We start from the raw sequence: 18,698 nt of genomic DNA on the forward strand, positions 1-18,698 counted from the left end.
CACCCACTCCAGGAAATTTTAATACCACAGACATACTATATGTTTCTTCATGTACTGTGCCCTTTGAAGGCCACAAACCATTATACTAGCTTAAATATTTTTGGCCACTCCCCCCCAGGGAATCAGTTTTTGTCCTCCTGGGGCAACATAGCCCCTGCTGAATGCATGGGGTAGAGTCCAGAGAAGTAAGAGAAGAAGTAGCCAGTAAGATAGGAGAAGAGCCAAGAGAGGGTTGTATAGTGGAGCCAAGAGAAGGAGTGTTAGAAGGAAGGAGATGGGGTATAGAATACTGGAGAGTACTCTCCAAGTGATTTGGCAACATGGAGGCTATTGTGATCTTTACAGAAACAATGTCAGTACAGTGATGGGCTGGAAATGAAGTGGTGAGTTGAAGAGCATTTAAGAGGTGAGTAAGTGGAGACCTTGAGTGCAGATAACTTTTGAGAAATTTGGCAGCAATGGGTATGAGAAGTGGGTGAGAAGTAGGAAAAGGTTTAATAGAGAACATATGACTTGTATTGGGTTTTAAGTATAGTTAAATCTAAACCCTTGTAAAAAGAAAAACAATGTTACAGGGCTAGGTGGAAACTATTTTAAGCTCAAGCTAGAGGTGAAAATATATAAGGCATAGTTGGAGGAATGGTGAATGAGTACAATTTGACTGTAGTTGGCAAGTCTGCATGTTGTATTGTTGTTGGAATGGAGCTTGGATTAGGTGGGTTACAGCTAAACTGCAGAGTCTTTTGGGAGCCAGGTTGAGGAGTTTGGGTTTACTATACTAGGCTATTTAATCTATTTTAGTTTCTTAAATGCAGTTAATAACATGTTAAGTGTAGTTTTTAAGATGGTCTGATTGAGACCAATTAGGAAATAATAATAGTAGCTCAGATATGGTCAAATATCAAGAGATATTTGAATGTTTAATATATATAATTTAAGTGATGAGAATATATGTTTCTGAACCCAGTTTCCTATCCATCTCTTCCATATCTAATTACTGTCTGCCCTACTTTCTTTGTTCTCAGATCATGAGCATAATCACCTAAACCTGCACTGTCCAGTACAGTAATCACTAGCCACATGTGGCTATTGAGCACTTAAAATTTTGCCAATGTGAATTGAGATGTTCTATAAGTATAAAATATACACGGGATTTCAAAGACTTAATGCAAAAAAAATAAAGTATCACGAGTCTTATACTGTTGAAATGATAATATTTTTAATATACTGGGCTAAATAAATTATTTAAATTATTTTCACCTTTTACTTTTTTCAATGTGTCTACTCCAAAATTTAAAGTTACGTATGGGCTTAAATTTGTGGCTTGCTATTATATTTCTGTTGGACAGTGTTAGCCTAAACTACACTGCTACTCCACAGCTTCTAACTTCATTCAGGCTGTGCTCTCTGCTGTAATAGGTTGATGCCATTTACCTAACCTCTTCCCTGAAAGGCTCATATACTCAAAAGTATGTCCCTTCTCCCCCTTTACCACTCAAAAGTATTTTTTATATAATATTTGAAATTCCCACTACTTGTCTTTTTCTTTCTTTTATTTTTCTTATCCAGCAAATACTGATAGCACATACTGTGGGCAAGTTATTTGGAGGTGTCAACAATGCAGTGAATGTGGCGGCATAAGTGTATTCTATGAAAATGCTAACATGGTATTTTTCTTGGGAGAAAATAATTAGCATGTCTTTGTATAATTTGTTAGCTAGCAAAGCCATGAGGAAGCAGGACATAGGGTAGAAAATTTTAATAGGGAAAAAGAAAAATTGAGGAAGAAACATCTAAATCTGGGTAAATAAAGAGGTTTCGAAGTCCTGGGTTAGGGGGACTCAACTACTAGGGGCAGCATGAAAGTAATATCCTGGGGCACCTGAGTGGCTTAGTTGTTAAGCGTCTGCTTTCGGCTCAGGCCATGATCCCAGGGTCCTGGGATCAAGCCCCACATTGGGCTCCCTGCTCAGTGGGGAGCCTGCTTCTCCCTCTCCAACTCCCCGCTGCTGTCTCTCTCTGTCAAATAAATATCTTTAAAAAAATTAAAAAATAAAAAAAAGAAAGTAATATGATCCTAATGGGAGGTGGGGGAGAAGTAAGCAAGAATGAGGTGAGAAAAGGGATTCTGAAGACCCTGTCTTGCCAAAAGTGAACTTCATTCAGGGCCAACCCTGCCAGAACAAATTGTTTAATTTTCTAAGCTATTTGGATTTTCTCCTCTCGAGATTACTTCAGTTCTCTGGAGGAACCAGAGATGCTTTTAAATTAATAAGCAAATGCTAGTGGAAAGGTTGTAAGACAAACCATTAATTGCTTTCTTAGCACCTAGCTTAGAGACCACAGGGAATGGGAATTTTGATTGGCAAAAGTTAGAGGAGGAGTAAATTTTAATTTGAAAATTTTTGTTACTAGAGTATTGGAGCAGGGCCAAACATGGATGTGGCCTGTTGGAGGGCTTTGGCGTTGTGAAAGGATCGTTGCAAGCTAGGATAGGGAGGTCACTGTTGAAGCATTTTAATTTTGCCCAGAGTTGACCTGTCTCTCTATTCCTAATGCTTACTTGGCATAAGCTAACTACTGCCAAACCCTCTCTTCCAGTTTTTGGCCTAGTGTAGCTGTCAGGTTTTTGTTTCTTGATTTCTGTTTGTCTGGAATGTCCCGTTAGTAGCAAAGTCTTATGGGTTCTTTTTCTGAAATTCTTTCCTCTTTCTGTGTGTATTTCATGATATGATTTATTACAAACTCTGTTGTTTCCTCTCCCCTTCAAATTAGCCTACATAACAGTGTTATCTTCCTAAAGCATCAATTTCATACTTCACTTGTCTACTGATAAAGGTAAAGATCCCTGATGATCTTTTATAAGCAGCCAAACTTATCAACATATTATTTATGATTTTCTATTATCTGATCCAGTTTACTTGTCCAGCTCTATTTTCCACCACTCTACAACATATACCTTTTTTTTAAATAAATGGCATCATCTCTGCCTTTCCTTTCTTTTTTTATGATTTATTTATTTATTTTAGAGAGAGAGAGAGGGCATACATAAGCGGGGGGAGGAGCAAAGGGAGAAGGAGAGAGAGAAAATCCTCAAGCAGACTCCCTGCTGAGTGCAGAGCCTGACAAAGGGCCGGATCCCAGGACCCCAGGATCATGACCAGAGCCAAAATCCAGAGTCAGTTGCTTAACCAACTGAGGCACCCAGGCACCCCTACAACATAAATCTTATGTATAAACCTTATGAGCTGTCCATATGGCATGATGTTTCTTTCTTTCTGTTTTTTTTTTTTCAAAGATTTTATATTTAAGTAACCTCTACACCCAACATGGGGCTGGAACTCACAACCCCGAGATCAAGAGTTTGCATGCTCTGACTGAGCCAGCCAGGCACCCCAAGGCATGATGTTTCTTTTATGTGCTTTTCTGTCACTGTTTCTCCCTCAAAGAATGCATTTTCCCTCACTGCCTTGCCAAGTTCTGCCCTTTTTCTGAATCCAGTTTAGATATGACCCCTTCCAAAGGATATTTCTAGGTGCTATAGGCTTTATCAGTATCTCTTTTCAAAATCAATTGGTACTTCAGGCATTTATTACATGTTATGCTATGTTAAACTTTACATCATCTCATTCTGTTTCTTGTATGTTCTTTTCCCTACCAAATTATTAGTTTTTTAAGAGAAACATTTATTTGTTTTAGCCTATTATTAAATACTCATAGTAGACTCTCTAAACTCTCAATTTTTTGATTGTACTAGTATTGTTTTCATTTGTTTGTTTTTTGAGAGGGAGAGAGAGATGTGGGGGAGGGGCAGGGGGAGAGAGAGAATTTTAAGCAGGCTTCACGTCTAGTGCAGAGCCCAACGTGGGGCTTGATCTCATAACCCTAAGATCACAACCTGAGCCAAAATCAAGGGTCAGACGCTTAACTGACTGAGCCCCTGAAATAGTATTGTTAACCAAATTCAGATATACAGGTTAGATAAGCTAGATAAAACAACACTCTTAAGCGATGATTTATTTAGATAAATAAATCTTTCTTAGAAGCTCAAACTTAGTCTTTTAAAAATACCTGATAGTTTTATTACAAACTTTCCTAAAAATATAGATATCTATTGCTGCATAATACATCACCCCAAAATTCACCGGTTTAATAATGAACATTTATTATCTAATGGTGTCTGTACATCAGGAATCTAGGCATGGCTTAGCTAAGTGACTGGCTCAAGGTCTCTCATGAAGCCGCAGTCAGGGTGTCAGCTGGGGCTGCAGTCTCATCCCCAGACCCAACTCAGGAGGGTCTGCTTTAAGGTTATTCACACGGTTGTTGGCAGGATTGAGTTCCTCATAGGTTGTTGGACTGAGTTCCTCAGTTCCTCACTAACCATAGCCAGAGTCCTCCTTTAGTTCCATGCCATGCAGGCCTCTCCATAAGGCAGTTCAGAACATGCCACCTGGCTTTCCTCAGAGTGAGCAAGTGGGAGAGCATCATGACAAAAGCCACAATATTCTGTATTCTAATTTCAGAAGTGACATTTCATTATTTATGCCTTTTTTTTATTCCCTAGAAGTGAATTAATAAGTCTAACCCATACTCAAGGGAAGGGGATTATACAAAAATATGAATACCAGAAGACAGGAATTATTGAGGTCCATCTAAAAGTAGGCTCCACGCCAAGCATGGAGCCCCATGTGGGGCTCGAACTCACGACCCTGAGATCAAGACCCTAGCTGAGATCAAGAGTTGGATGCCCAACCAGCTGAGCCACCCAGGTGCCCCTGTTGAGGTCCATCTAAGAAGCTGCCTACCTTAGCCAAGTTATTCTCTTGTGCAGAAACCTTTTCTGTCTTCAGGAAAAGAGTTGTGTATTTGAGTCTTTCACAATAATTATTCTACTCTTAGCATTTAAATTTTTTTTTAAAGATTTTATTTACTTATTTGACATAGAGAGAGAGAGAGAACAAGTAGGCAGAGAGGCAGGCAGAGGGAGCAGGAGAAGCGATGCGGGACTTGATCCCAGGACCCTGGGATCATGACCTGAGCAGAAGGCAGCCGCTTAACCGGCTGAGCCACCCAGGCGACCCTTAGCATTTAAGTTTTATCTATGATAGCATAATCAGGGTCATTTAATATTGAATTCTAGAATGTTCTGCATCCTGACTCCACTAAGGTTTTAGTGAGGAGAGCAAGTACAGTCTTTTATCAGGATAAATACAGAACCTAAATATAAGACACAAGTATAGTAATTGTGTCCTCACTTATTTGAATAAATGGTATATAGAATTTAATTAAAGCATAGTTTTCAGTTAAACGCTATGTGAAAGCCCTAACATACAAATATACAGTGTGCCATGTATGGAGAGGACTCAAAAATGGTAAGTAGACTTGCTTATACATTTTTATGATCAGTTAATTTAGTGCTTTGGGAGTTCTTGTGCCTATGTGGAATAAAATCATTACTAGTTAGATTTGATAACTTAAAGTTCTAATTAGGGGCGCCTGGATGGCTCAGTCGTTAAGCGTCTGCCTTCAGCTCAGGTCATGATCCCAGGGTCCTGGGATCAAGCCCTACATTGGGCTCCCTGCTCAGCGGGAGGCCTACTTCTCTGTTTCCTGTTCCCCCTGCTTGTGTTCCTGCTCTCAACTATCTCTCTCTCTCTATGTCAAATAAATAAATAAAATCTTTAAAAAAAAAGTTCTAATTAAAAGAATACACAGGGGGCACCTGGGTGGCTCAGTCGGTTGAGTGTCCGACTTTGGCTCAGGTCACGATCCCGGTGTCTTGGGATTGAGCCCCACCTCGGGCTCCTGGCTCAGTGGGGAGTCTGCTGCTCCCTCTCTCTGCACTGCCCCGCTCATGCTCGCTCTCAGATAAATAAATAAACATTTTTTTTAAAGATTTTATTTATTTATTTGACAGAGAGAGACACAGCGAGAGAGGGAACACAGCAAAGGGAGTGTGAGAGGGAGAAGCAGGCTTCCCATGGAGCAGGATATGACCTGAGGCGAAGGCGAAGGCAAATGCTTAACGACTGAGCCACCCAGGCGCCCCTAAATAAAATCTTAAAAAAAAAAAACACAAAAAGCACAAGTAATAATATATTGATGTTCATAGGAATCTTTTGTTATCAGAGATTCTTGATGTTATCAGAAATCTCTTGTTGAAAAGTTTAAGAGAACACTTGATGCACTCTTTAGAGGTTTATTTTGAATTAGAAAAATAAAAGTTACATTAAAAACAATTTTTGGGTGCCTGGCTGACTCAGTCAGTGGAGCATGCAACTCTTGATCTCTGGATTGTGAGTTCAAGCCCCATGTTGAGTGCAGAGATTATTTAAAAATAAAATCTTAAAAAAAAAAACCCATACAGTTTTATCGACTTAGTGATTTGGGAGGCTAGGCGAGAAGTTAGTTCCATATATCACTTTTTATATTGAAATAAATTCCAGATAAATTAAAGATTTAAACATTAAGAAGGTAAACAAAAAATTACGTGAAGAAAGCACATGTGCATGTTTGTATATGCTTAAGAGGTAAAGATCTTTCTAAACATGACATCCAATCAGAAACCATAATAGAAGAATTTGACGTTATTAAAATTAAATATTTCTGTATGGTAAAAAAAAATAGACAAAAAGCATCACCATAAAGTCAGAATACAATATACGGGAAAAAAATATTTGCCACACAGTATAACAGGAAGTGTTCTAATTCTTCCGATTGAAAAAAAGTTTTTACAGAAAGAGACCCATAAATATAGAGAACAAACTGGAGTTGCCAGAGGGGAGGTGTGTGAGGAGATGGGCAAAATGGGTGAAGGGGAGTGGGAGGGTACAGGCTTCCAGTTATGGAATGAATAAGTCATGGAGATGAAAGTACAGCATAGGAGATACAGTCATTGATGTTGTAATAGTGCTGTATGATGACAGATGGTAGCTACACTTGTGAACATAGCATAACATATAGAGTTGTTGAGTCATGATATGGTATACCTGAAACTAATATAACATTGTGTATCAACTATACTTCCATTTTTAAAAAAGAACATTTTAAAAATCTTAAGGGCACCTGGGTGGCTCAGTCAATTAAGCATCTGCCTTCAGCTCAGGTCATGATCCCAGGGTCCTGGGATCGATTGCCTGAGGTGGGGCTCCCTGCTCAGTAGGGAGTCTGCTTCGCCCTCTCCCTCTGCCTGCCCTCCCCGCTCGTGCTCTCTCTCTCTCAAATAAATAAATAAAAATCTTTAATAAAAAAAAATCTTAAAAAAAGAGAGGGGTGGGGTGCCTGGCTGGCTCAGTTAGTGGAGCGTGCAACTCTTGGTCTCTGCGTTTTGAGTTTGAGCCCCATGTTGGGTGTAGAGATTACTAAAAATAAAATCTTTTAAAAAGTCATTTTACTAAAAAAACTTTTATAGTTCAATAAGAAAAAATGATATAGACAGGCAATTAAAAGAAAAGTGTAGGGGTGCTGGGTGGCTCAGTTGGTTAAGTGTCTGACGCTTAGTTTCTGCTCAGGTATTGATTTCATGGGTTGTGAAATTGAGCCCACCCCTCTTGGGTTCCCTGCTCAGCAGGGAGTCTGCTTAAAGATGCTCTCCCTCTGCCCCTCCTCCCACTTCCTCGCTCTCTCTTTCAAATAAATAAATCTTTAAAAAAAGGAAAGTATATATAGTTAATATGTTATTAAAAAGGCAAAACATAGGGGCACCCAGGTGGCTCAGTCAGTTAAGCATCTGACTCTTGGTTTTGGCTCAGGTCATGATCTCATGGGTTGTGAGATCGAGTCCCACATTGGGCTCCACACTTAGTGTGGAGGCAGCCTGAGATATTATCCCCCACCCTCCCTCTCTGCTCCTTCCCCTGCTTGCATGTGCTCTTCCTCTCTCTAAAATAATCAATAAAATCTTTTTAAAAATAAAATAAAAAAGTAAAAAGGCAAAACATAGATAAAAAAGTTACTGCATATATTAAAATGGTGTTACATACATTAAAAAGGTGCCACATATACTAAAAGTCATACATATATTAAAAAGATGATGGGGGAAGGGTGATAACAAAAATACATATATACCGATTTCTCAAGGGCAAAAAATATATTGTGTACTTCTTAGAATGGCAAACATTTAAAACACTGATAACAGCTGTTGGTTTTTTGGGTTTTTTATTATTTATTTGACAGAGAGAGCACAAGTAGGGGGAGTGTCAGGCAGAGGGAGAGGGAGAAGCAGGCTCCCTGCAGAGGAAGGAGCCCGCGGGGCTCAATCCCAGGACCCTGGGATCATGACCTGAGCGGAAGGCAGTTGCTTAACCAACTTAGCCACCCAGGTGACCCGATAACACCCATTCTTGAGAAAGTAATGAGGTAGCAGTTTATATTGTTGATAGCATTGAGACTTGGTACAGCCTTTTAGAGCTTTATTGTAGTGACATGGAAAAATGCTCAAATATATTGGAAAGTAGAAGTAAGTTCAAAAGCATTATAGTATGTACATTGAAAAAAATATTTGAGGTTATAGCAATTAGTTAACACCGATTTTTCTCTGAGTAGAACTGGGGGTCAGTTTTGTGTCACTTATTTCTATAATTTATAATTAAAATCATTACCTTTGTAATGAAAAAGTAATATTTTAAAAAGGCAATTTCACAATTTCTTTTTACAGGAGATTACATGCTTGATGCAAAGCCTAAGGAAATTTCAGAAATTCAACGTTTAAACTATGAGCAGGTAATAGACACAATTTTTGTTATATTAAAATGTGTAATTTTTAACTTAATGGGTGAGTTTAAGCTGGTGTTTAATGGATGTATTCATTGGTCTCTGTCAGTGGCTCATAGGCATATTCATTTTCTTATTTTACAACGCTTTACAAATGTAAAAACCATTCTTAGCTTCAGCAAGTTTTGGCCCACAGGGCATACTTTTACATCTCTGCTTTATATGAATATATATGCTATATGGAATGAAACACAGATCTACAGATCTATGTAGAATGATAACCTGGTATTTTTCTTGAAAAATTGACTTTCAAGTGAATTTGTCATTGATTCATTTTTCCTCATTTTATTTATATTTTATAATTATATTTGAGAGGAAGTTGAGTAAATGATGTCTATTGTGTGTCATTAGGACAAAATCTTTTCTTTTGTAGTTTCAATGTGTCCACATTTCTTGCATGTTTTTTAGAGATTCTATTCTGTAAAATAGGAGAAGCTCAAAACTATTGGAGCTGGAAGGAAACAAGGGGAACTTCGTTTTCTTCAGTATTGTTCTTCTGTTTGACAGCAAAAAGCAAGAAGGAGTCAGGTTCTTAACAGTGAAAGGAAGTATCAGGGAAGAAATAGACATCATTGGAACCTTTATAGTTACTTTCAAAGCAACATTTTTAAATACTTTTAGCAGTAACAAATTGGCTTAGGAAGCAAAACTCATTTTAGTATTGCAGATTTTTTTGAATTTGAATGATCTTGATAATCTAGTCCTAATAGAATTGAAAAACCAAACGTATTGCACTGCTTCACTCTGTAAGGTAGGAAATGTGTAGCTAAAGCCAAATTGGTATGCTGTCATCTAAATTCTGTTGGCATTTGTAGCTTAAAGCAGTAATTTCCAAATATTTTTTGCGTTAGAAAGTCTTTTCAAATGAAACCTCATGCTAACCTCTAATATAGGAAAGTGGTAAGTATAAAGTGATAAGATTCAATTTATATTATTTATCAAATTTATACCATCTCATTGAAATTAGTGAGGCTGTTTTGCTTAATACAAAAACTTGAAATTAGGAATTGTAGATGATAGTTGTAGTTTCATATCACCCTCAACATTTGTTTATTTTTGTTGCAGTCTTGAGAAAATCTTGATTGATGAGTATTTGCCAATGATACCAGCATTTTGTTTGTTTTTTCAAGTCCATCTTGCAGTCTCAGGAAATACTTCCATTAAAGTGATCTAGACTCTTGAAAAATGATTGGAAGTAAAGTTTTGTTTCAAGTTGAAACAATATCTAACAACCACTTATATTTCTTAAGAGAAATACATGTCAGATAAAAAATACCCTACGTATAAGATACACTCTTAGAACTGTTTATAAGGTAGTATGATTACATTACCATTAATTATGAGAATAACATGTACGAAACTGATAAGGCTGAGTTTAAGCTGGTGTTTAATGTTCTACAGGTGTGATTTAATAGTGTTCTTTTTTGTATAATTTTATGTGAACAGAAAGTTTTAAGCCTTAAATTCAAGAAAGACCAATGTAGAGCTGAAATCTTCTTAATTAAACTTCTCTGCCAGAAGTAGTAATATAAACAAAAAGCATATTTTTTCCAGTTTTGTTTAATGATAGATACCCTGACAACACAAGAAAGCACTCTGTGTGTGTGTGTATGTATGACAGGTTTTTAAATGACTGCAAATATATTTTTAAAGTATATTTTATATTTACATTAAAAATATTTCACCATGTCAGAAGTACCTTTGTGAAAAATTTTAAAAAACAGTTTAACCACTGACTTAAAGGAATCAATAGTAATTCTTTCTTGGGATATAAGCAACCATCCCAAGGATTTATATTTGATATTATTAATATCACAATTTGGGTTTAGGAACAAAATGGCAAAATACTCTCCTTTTAGTTCTTTTGTTTACAAATGTTCATTTTTTTGTCAGTGTTATTGATATTTATGGAGATTATCAAATGCTGTCAATTTAGATATTTTATTTTATTTTTAAGATTTTATTTATTTGACAGAGACATACAGCGAAAGTGGGAACACAAGCAGAGGAGTGGGAGAGGGAGAAGCAGGCTTCCCTCTGAGAAGGGAGCCTGATGCGGGGCTCGATCCCAGGACCCTGGGATCATGACCTGAGCTGAAGGCAGCCGCTTAACGACTGAGCCACCCAGGCGCCCATAGGTATTTTAATATTACATAATTTATAAAGAAATATAGAAGATACATAAAAGTGTTAGCATGAGCCCAGGAGCTATTAGAAATTATACCTACCCTGAAGGAAATTGGGTGACTGGCAACCAAGAATTTAACAAATGTAGAAGAAAAACCAGTAGCAGTAGAACTATAATCCTACAATAGCCCACTATTACTATTTTTTCAGATTCATCATTGCTATGGCTTAGGAAAAGTTTTATAGCACTGAAGGGAAAAAATGTAAGCTGATTATTTTCAAGGGTTCAACTTTTGGGAAGATTGAAAAAATATATTGTTTTGGGAGAATATAGTTATTAGGAAGAGGTGAAACTGATGAAAGCCAGATTATATAACAATGTTATCCTATTATAAATTCTTCATTGATAAATTTAAAAGATTTGAGTAATTTCTATTTTCAGTCTGTATAGTCTCTTCGAATGGAGTTTTATGTTATTTGGTAAAACAGAATTTTGTTCTTATGACCTAAGTTTGTCTTTTTCAGATTTCAGGGAGAGTCCCTAGTTTTAATATAAAAGGATTTATTTCGTGTTCACCCTCTCTACTATAAGCCGCCTGGTAGGCTATAGTCCCCTCCTATTTTTTTATATCTTCAATATGTAGCACAGTGTCTGATTAACAGTAGGGATTAAATAAAAATTGTATTAAATTTTATATATTGGGGGGCGCCTGGGTGGCTCAGTCATTAAGCGTCTGCCTTCGGCTCAGGTCATGGGATTGAGCCCAGCATCAGGTTCCCTGCTCGGCGGGAAGCCTGCTTCTCCCTCTCCCACTCCCCCTGCTTGTGTTCCTGCTCTCACTCTCTCTCTCTTTGTCAAATAAATAAATAAAATCTTTAAAAAAATTATATATTGGAGTTTTTTGTTTCATCAAATATATCCTCTATAAGTATGACCATATTTACTGTATTAAAAATGTTAAAAACATATTTTAAAATAGTATTCATTACAGATTTATGCGACCATATTTACAGAGACAACAGAGGTGGACAGAATGACTCCTTAATTTGGGCAACAAGTCTTTGTATTTGTCTTTTTCTTTCTCTGACTTCATCTCCTACACTTTCTACTTAATTTTGTTCTAGCTATTCAGGACTCCTTGCTGTTCCATGGACATAGTATCAAATCATTTCTGCATCAGAGTTTTTGTACTAGTGTCTACTTTGTTTGGAGTGCTTTTTTCCCCAGAGCTTCAGAGTCAATATTTTGCTTTGGTTGATATTTAAGTGCCATTTTTATAGAGCTCCCCCACCTTTTTAAAGCAGTTGACAGCAAAACTGAGTGGGAAGAACAGAGTTGCCATATACCTCCTGTCCCTCCCCATCCCACACATGCAAATGTTCCCCTACTATCAATATCCATTCATCGATACATAATTATCACCCAGAGTCCATCGTTCACATTAAAGCTCACTCTTGTTAGACATTCTGTGGGTTTTGAAAATGTATAATGACAAATTTCCACCATTTTAGTTCCATACAGAGTAGTTTTATTGCCCTAAAAAATCCTCTGTGCTCTGCCTATAAGTCCCTCCCTCTTCCTAACCCCTGGCAGCCACTGATCTTTTCACTGCCTCCATCTTTCCCAGAATATCATTTGGACTCATACAATATGTAGCCATTTCAGGTTGGCTTATTTCACTTAGCAATGTACATTTAAATTTCCTGTGTCTTTTCAAGCTTGATAGCTCATTTCTTTTTTTTATTTTTTTAAAGATTTTATTTATTTATTCAACAGAGAGAGACACAGTGAGAGAGGGGACACAAGCAGGGACAGAGGGAGCTGGAGAACAGGACTCCGGCTGAGCAAGGAGCCCGATGTGGGGCTCGATCCCAGGACCCTGGGACCATGACCTGAACCAAAGGCAGATGCTTAACGACTTAGCCACCCAGGCGCCCTCTTTTTCTTTTTAAATTGTGATTTAAAAACAATATAAAATTTAGGGGCGCCTGGGTGACTCAGTCGGTCAAGCATCTGCCTTCGGCTCAGGTCATGATCCCTGGGTCCTGGGATCAGTTGCCCGAGGCGGGCTCCCTGCTCAGTGGGGAGTCTGCTTCTCCCTCTCTCTCTGCCCCTCCCCTGCTCATGCTCTCTTCTCTCTCTCAAATAAATAAATAGAATCTCAAAAAACATATAAAATTTAATCCCTTAATATTTTTAAGTGTATAGTTCAGTAATGTTAACTATATTCACGTTGATAACAGATCTCTAGAACATTGTCATCTTGTAAAACTGTGAAACTCTAAACCCATTGAACAACTCCCCAGCTTTCCCTTTGTCCATCCCCTGACAACCACCGTTCTGCTTTCTGTTTCCAGGATTTTGACTACTCTAGATATTTCATGTAAGTGGAATCACATAGCATTTGTCCTTTTGTGATTTCTTACTTCACTCAGCATAATGTCCTCAAGTTTCATCCATATTGTAGCACGTAATAGAATTTCCTTTTATTTTTTTTTTAAGATTTTACTTATTTGACAGAGACACAGTGAGAGAGGGAACACAAGCAGGGGGAGTGGGAGAGGGAGAAGCAGGCTTCCCGCAGAGCAGGGAGCCTGATGCAGGGCTCGATCCCAGAACCCTGGGATCATGATCCGAGCCGAAGGCAGACACTCAATGACTGAGCCACCCAGGCGCCCTGATAGAATTTCCTTTTTTTTTTTTTTAAGGCTGAATAATATTCCATTGTATGTGTATACCACAATGTCTCTATCCATTTTTATGTCACTGGACATTTGGGCTGTTTCCACCTCTTGACTATTATGAATAATGCTACAATGAACATGGGGATGCAAGTATCTCTTCAAGATGTTATTTTCAGTTCTTTTGGATATATGCCCCAAAGTGGGAGAGGTAATACTCTTTGACTAGAAACTTTGTCTTTGGTCTTTCTGGTCTAAAATAGGTCCCTCATCCCTCTCAGTCTGTATGTCATTATCCTGTTCAATTTTCCTTAAATACTTGACATTATATTGTATATGTATTTGTCTCTCAAAATAGAATATTAGTTACAGGAGATCAGGAACTTTGTTTTATTCACTGTTATCTCTTTAGAACTCAAATTAGTGCCTGGTACATAGTAGGCACTTAATAAAAATTGGTTGAAGGGACAAATAAATTGGATAAAATGGAAAAGTAGAAGTAAATGTGCCTGCATTCAAGTATCTTTGCTGTTGTTATTGTCATTGTCGTTTGATTTTTCTCATCTTTACCTTTCTCCTTTCTATTTTCAGAACATGAGTGATGCTATGGCAATCTTGCACAAACTGCAGACAGGCTTGGATGTAAACGTAAAATTCACTGGTGTTCGAGTATTTGAATATACACCAGAATGCATTGTATTTGATCTTCTTGATATTCCTTTGTACCATGGGTGGTTAGTGGATCCACAGGTAAGTAGAAAATTTAAAATCATAAAAACACAAATATAGTAAAATTTATTCATTTGGAAATTAAATCTAGATTTATATTTTCTGATTGTTTTATATATATATATATATATTTTTTTTTTTTTTTTGAGAGAGTGAGCATGAGTGGCAGAGGGAGAGCGACAGCCTCTTAAGCATGCTCCACACGCAGCATGGAGCCCAACACGGGGCTCGATCTCATGACCCTGAGATCATACCTGAGCTGAAATCAAGAGTCGGACACTTAACCGACTGAACCATGCAGATGCCCCTCTGATTGTTACATTTTTGTAGTTTTATCTGAAATTAGCCAAATTGTGAGGTTAAGGGCACTGTCCTCCAGACTGCTCAGTTTGTCCAAGACTTCTGACTATAACTTCAGGGAGTTAGGAGTTACCTACAAAGTTGAGTCCCCATTCTCACCAACACTTGTTATTATCTGTTATTTGGATTATAGTCATACTAATAGGTATAAAATTGCATCTCATTGTGGATTTGTTTGTATTTCTTTTGACTAATAATGTTGAATATCTTTTCATGTGCTTATTGGCCTTTTCTATATCTTCTTAGGAGAAATGTCTGCAGATCCGTTCCCCATTTTTAATTGGGCTATTTGTCTTTTTGTTATAGAGTTGCAAGAGTTCTTTATATATTCTAGGTATAAGTCTCTTGCTAGATATATGATTTGTAAATATTTTCTACCATTCTGGGGATAGTCTTTTCACTTTATTGATGGTGTTCTTGAGGCCAAAAAGTTTTTAATTTTGATGATGTCCAATTTATCTCTTTTTTTTCTTTTGTTGCTTATGCTTTTGGTGTCCTAAGAAGGCTTTGCCTAACCCAAAGTCACAAAGATTTACTCCTGTATCTTCTTCTAAGAGTTTTATAAAGTTTTAATGCTTATATTCAGGAGTGTGATTGATCAATTTTGAGTTAATCTTTGTATATAGTTTGACAAGGGATCCAGTTTTATTCTTTTGCATGTGGATATCCAGTTGTCCTAGTAGTATTTGTTGTACTCTTTGTAAAAGATTATTCTTTCCCCCATTGAGTTGTCTTGGCACTCAGAGTGATCTTTGTAAAATAACCCTCCCCTTGATGCCTGTGTCCCCCTCCTTTCCTTAAAAACCTCCACTGTAACTCCAATAAGATACAAAATCCTTTTTAGAGTTTTTATGATATGCTGCATGACCTAGACTCTGCCTGTCTGTCCAACTTCACCTCATATAATTATCGCTTTTTTTTTTTTTTTTTTTACTACTCTCTAGTAATGCTGACTGCTCTTCTGTTCTTCAGACATGTCAAGTTCATTCCTATTTCAGGTTTTTCTACTGGCTGATTGCCTACTGTGGAACATTGTTTTACACATTGTTCTCCCAGATCTTCATGTTTCTGATACCTCACTATTCAGATCTCAGGTCAAATATCACCTTGTTAGACAGACCCTTTCTGACAACTTGTTGAAATTAGTCACCCTCCTTTTCCTCAGTCATTTCCTCTCCCACAATCCTATTTGATTTTCTTTACCACTTACCGTTATCTGGAATTATTATTTATTTACTTGATTGACTCTCATCTCCCACTAGAATGTTTTATGAGGGCTGGGCTCTTATATCTCATTGTTTAGAACAGTGGTTGGCACATAGTAGGTTCTTAGTAAATATTGATTGATGGCATGAAGCATTAACTACAAGGACGGAGAGATCGCAATAGCAGTAGTTTCTCCATCCTTGTCTGTTGGTAAAAGCAACTGGTAGTCTGGGCAAGGAAAGCATGGCTTACTGTAAACAGGGCATCTGTATCTTTATTGGCATTCTGTCTCTGAGAATATCACTGAAAAGTATAACCATGTCCAGCATTTTACATATCCAAGGTGAGCCATTTTGGATCCTGGCAGATGACAATGCCAGATTGCCTAGATTCTTGAGGAGAATGAGCTGACAGCCTGAGGAACTTAAGCCTGAGTTCTTAAAAATTTTACTCAGATCATCTCTCTGACTGTGTAGAGCTGTATATTGTCTGCTAAACAGTTGAATTCATATGCTTAAAGAAAAACATATACTCGATAATAGTGGCAAGATGGCGGAGGAGTAGGAGACCTAGATTTCGTCTGGTCTCAGGAATTCAGCTGAATAGGGATCAAACCATTCTGAACACCTACGAACTCAACAGGAGATCAGAGGAGAGTAGCAACAACTATCTGAACAGAGAAGCGACCACTTACTGGAAGGTAGGACGTGTGGAGAAGTGAATCCAAGGCGATATTCGGGAGGATAGACGGCGGGGGAGGGGCCTCCGCCGGCCGCTTCTGGCAAGTGCTAGAGCCGTGGAGCACAAAATCGGACCTTTTAGAAGTCGACTCCGCTGAGGGACGTCGCTCCAGTGGCTAAGCGGGGGTGGAACCCTCGCGGGACAGTGCGGTCTCAGGACCCTCGGGGTCACAGAAAGACCGGGGGAGCCTGAGTGCGCCAGAGCTCCCAGGTATCGGAGCGGGGAAGCCGGCTGCAGAGACGGAGCCGAGGCGCAGGCTCTCAGCTCGGGGTGGCCATAAACTGTGATCCGCGGCCCAGTCGGGCCACTGCTCCTGCAGCAGGGACCCAACAAGCGGCAGATCCGGGGAGACTCCCCTTCCTTCCCAGGGAGGAGCGGCGCGGGAACGCACTGCAGGGATCTGCTGGGTTTGGAGACTCCACACGGGGTCGGGTGCCAGAGATACAAACGCTCGGTCACAGGCCGGGTGAGCACGGAGAGCGGCCGGAGACCAGGGACAAGGGAGTGACTGCTTTTCTCTGGGGGCGCACTGAGGAGCGGGGCCCCAAGTTCTCAGCTCCTCCGGGTGGAGATTGGGAGGCCACCATTTTTGCCTTCGTCCTCCAAGGCTGTACGGAGAGCTTGCAGGGAACAAAAGCTCCTGAGATCAAACCCGAGCAGCTTGCTTAGGCCGGACCGACAAGGGCGGGGCAATTCAGCCTCCGGCAAAGACATTTGGAAACCACAGCAACAGGCCCCTCCCCCAGAAGATCAGCACGAACAGCCAGCAAGCCAAGACCAAGTTTACTGATCAAGGAGAACGGGAGAACTCCAGCGCTAGGGGAATACTGCACATAGAATTCATGGCTTTTTTTTTACCATGATTCATTAGTTCATCAAAGTTAATTTTTGTTAACTGTTTTTTTTTTTCTTTTTCTTTTTCCCTTTTTCAACCAACATCTTATCAATCTCTTTTTAAAAAAAAAAAAAAACTTTTTATTTTTCATTTTTAGAGTCATATTTTAATCCCTTCATAGTAGTTACCCTTATTTTTGGCATATATATATAAGTTGTTCTCTCTTTAAAATTTTGAGATACAGTTTCTTCTAACAGATAAAAATATACCCTAAATCACTAGTGTATGGTTCTGTTCTAGTCTCCTGCCTGATCACATTCTCTCCCTTTTTTCTTTTTTTTTTTTAAATCTTCTTTCTTTTTTCAAACAACTTCTTATCTTATCAAGTCCTTTTATAAAATCTTTTATAATTTTCATCTTTACAGTCATCTCCTGTCCCTTCATTGTATCAACCCTTATTTTGTACATATATGTCTTTCTTCCTTTAAAATTTTAGGAGGCACTTTTTTCTAACAGACCAAAATACGCCCAAAATCTAGTGTGTGGCACTGATCTATGCACTAGCCTGATCATATTTGATCACATTCTGCTTTTTTTGTATTGTTCTGTTTTTGTTTTTATCTTTTTTTTTTCTCTTTCTTTTTTCTTTCTTTCCCTTTCTTTTCCCCTGGTTTCAGGTCTTTTCTGATTTGTATACAGCATATTTGCTGGGGACGTTGTAAACCTGTTAGCATTTTGTTCTCTCATTCATCTATTCTCCTCTGGACAAAATGACAAGATGAAAAAAATCACCTCAGCACAAAGAACAAGAGGTAGTACCATCAGCCAGGGACCTACTCAATACAGACATTAGTACGATGTCAGACCTAGAGTTCAGAATCATGACTTTAAAGATACTAGCTGGGCTTGAAAAAAGCGTGGAAGTTATTAGAGAAACCCTTTCTGGAGAAATAAAAGAACTAAAATCTAACCAAGTCGAAATCAAAAAGGCTATTGATGAGGTGCAATCAAAAATGGGGGCACTAACTGCTAGGATAAATGAGGCAGAAGAGAGAATCAGTGATATAGAAGACCAAATGATGGAAAATAAAGAGGCTGAGAAAAAGAGGGAGAAACAACTACAGGATCACGAGGACAGAATTCGAGAGATAAGTGATTCGATAAGACGAAACAACATTAGAATAATTGGGATCCCAGAAGAAGAAGAAAGAGAGAGAGGGGCAGAAGGTATATTGGAGCAAAT

General features: G+C 38.4%; 1 protein-coding gene across 3 annotated transcripts in view; it reads left to right on the forward strand.

Annotated features, from left to right (window-relative positions):
- MINDY2 (MINDY lysine 48 deubiquitinase 2) overlaps positions 1 to 18,698 on the forward strand; it is an 80,315-nt gene that overhangs the window by 16,045 nt on the left and 45,572 nt on the right. For all 3 annotated transcript variants that reach the window (XM_027570580.1, XM_027570579.1, XM_027570578.1), the window contains exons 3-4: positions 8,660 to 8,724; positions 14,176 to 14,334. In XM_027570580.1, the coding sequence (XP_027426381.1) occupies positions 8,660 to 8,724; positions 14,176 to 14,334 (224 nt within the window). The remainder of the gene's footprint in view (positions 1 to 8,659; positions 8,725 to 14,175; positions 14,335 to 18,698) is intronic.

This window comes from Zalophus californianus, chromosome 6 (assembly GCF_009762305.2).
Source record: "Zalophus californianus isolate mZalCal1 chromosome 6, mZalCal1.pri.v2, whole genome shotgun sequence".
In the NCBI taxonomy this organism is placed as follows: Eukaryota; Metazoa; Chordata; class Mammalia; order Carnivora; family Otariidae; genus Zalophus; species Zalophus californianus.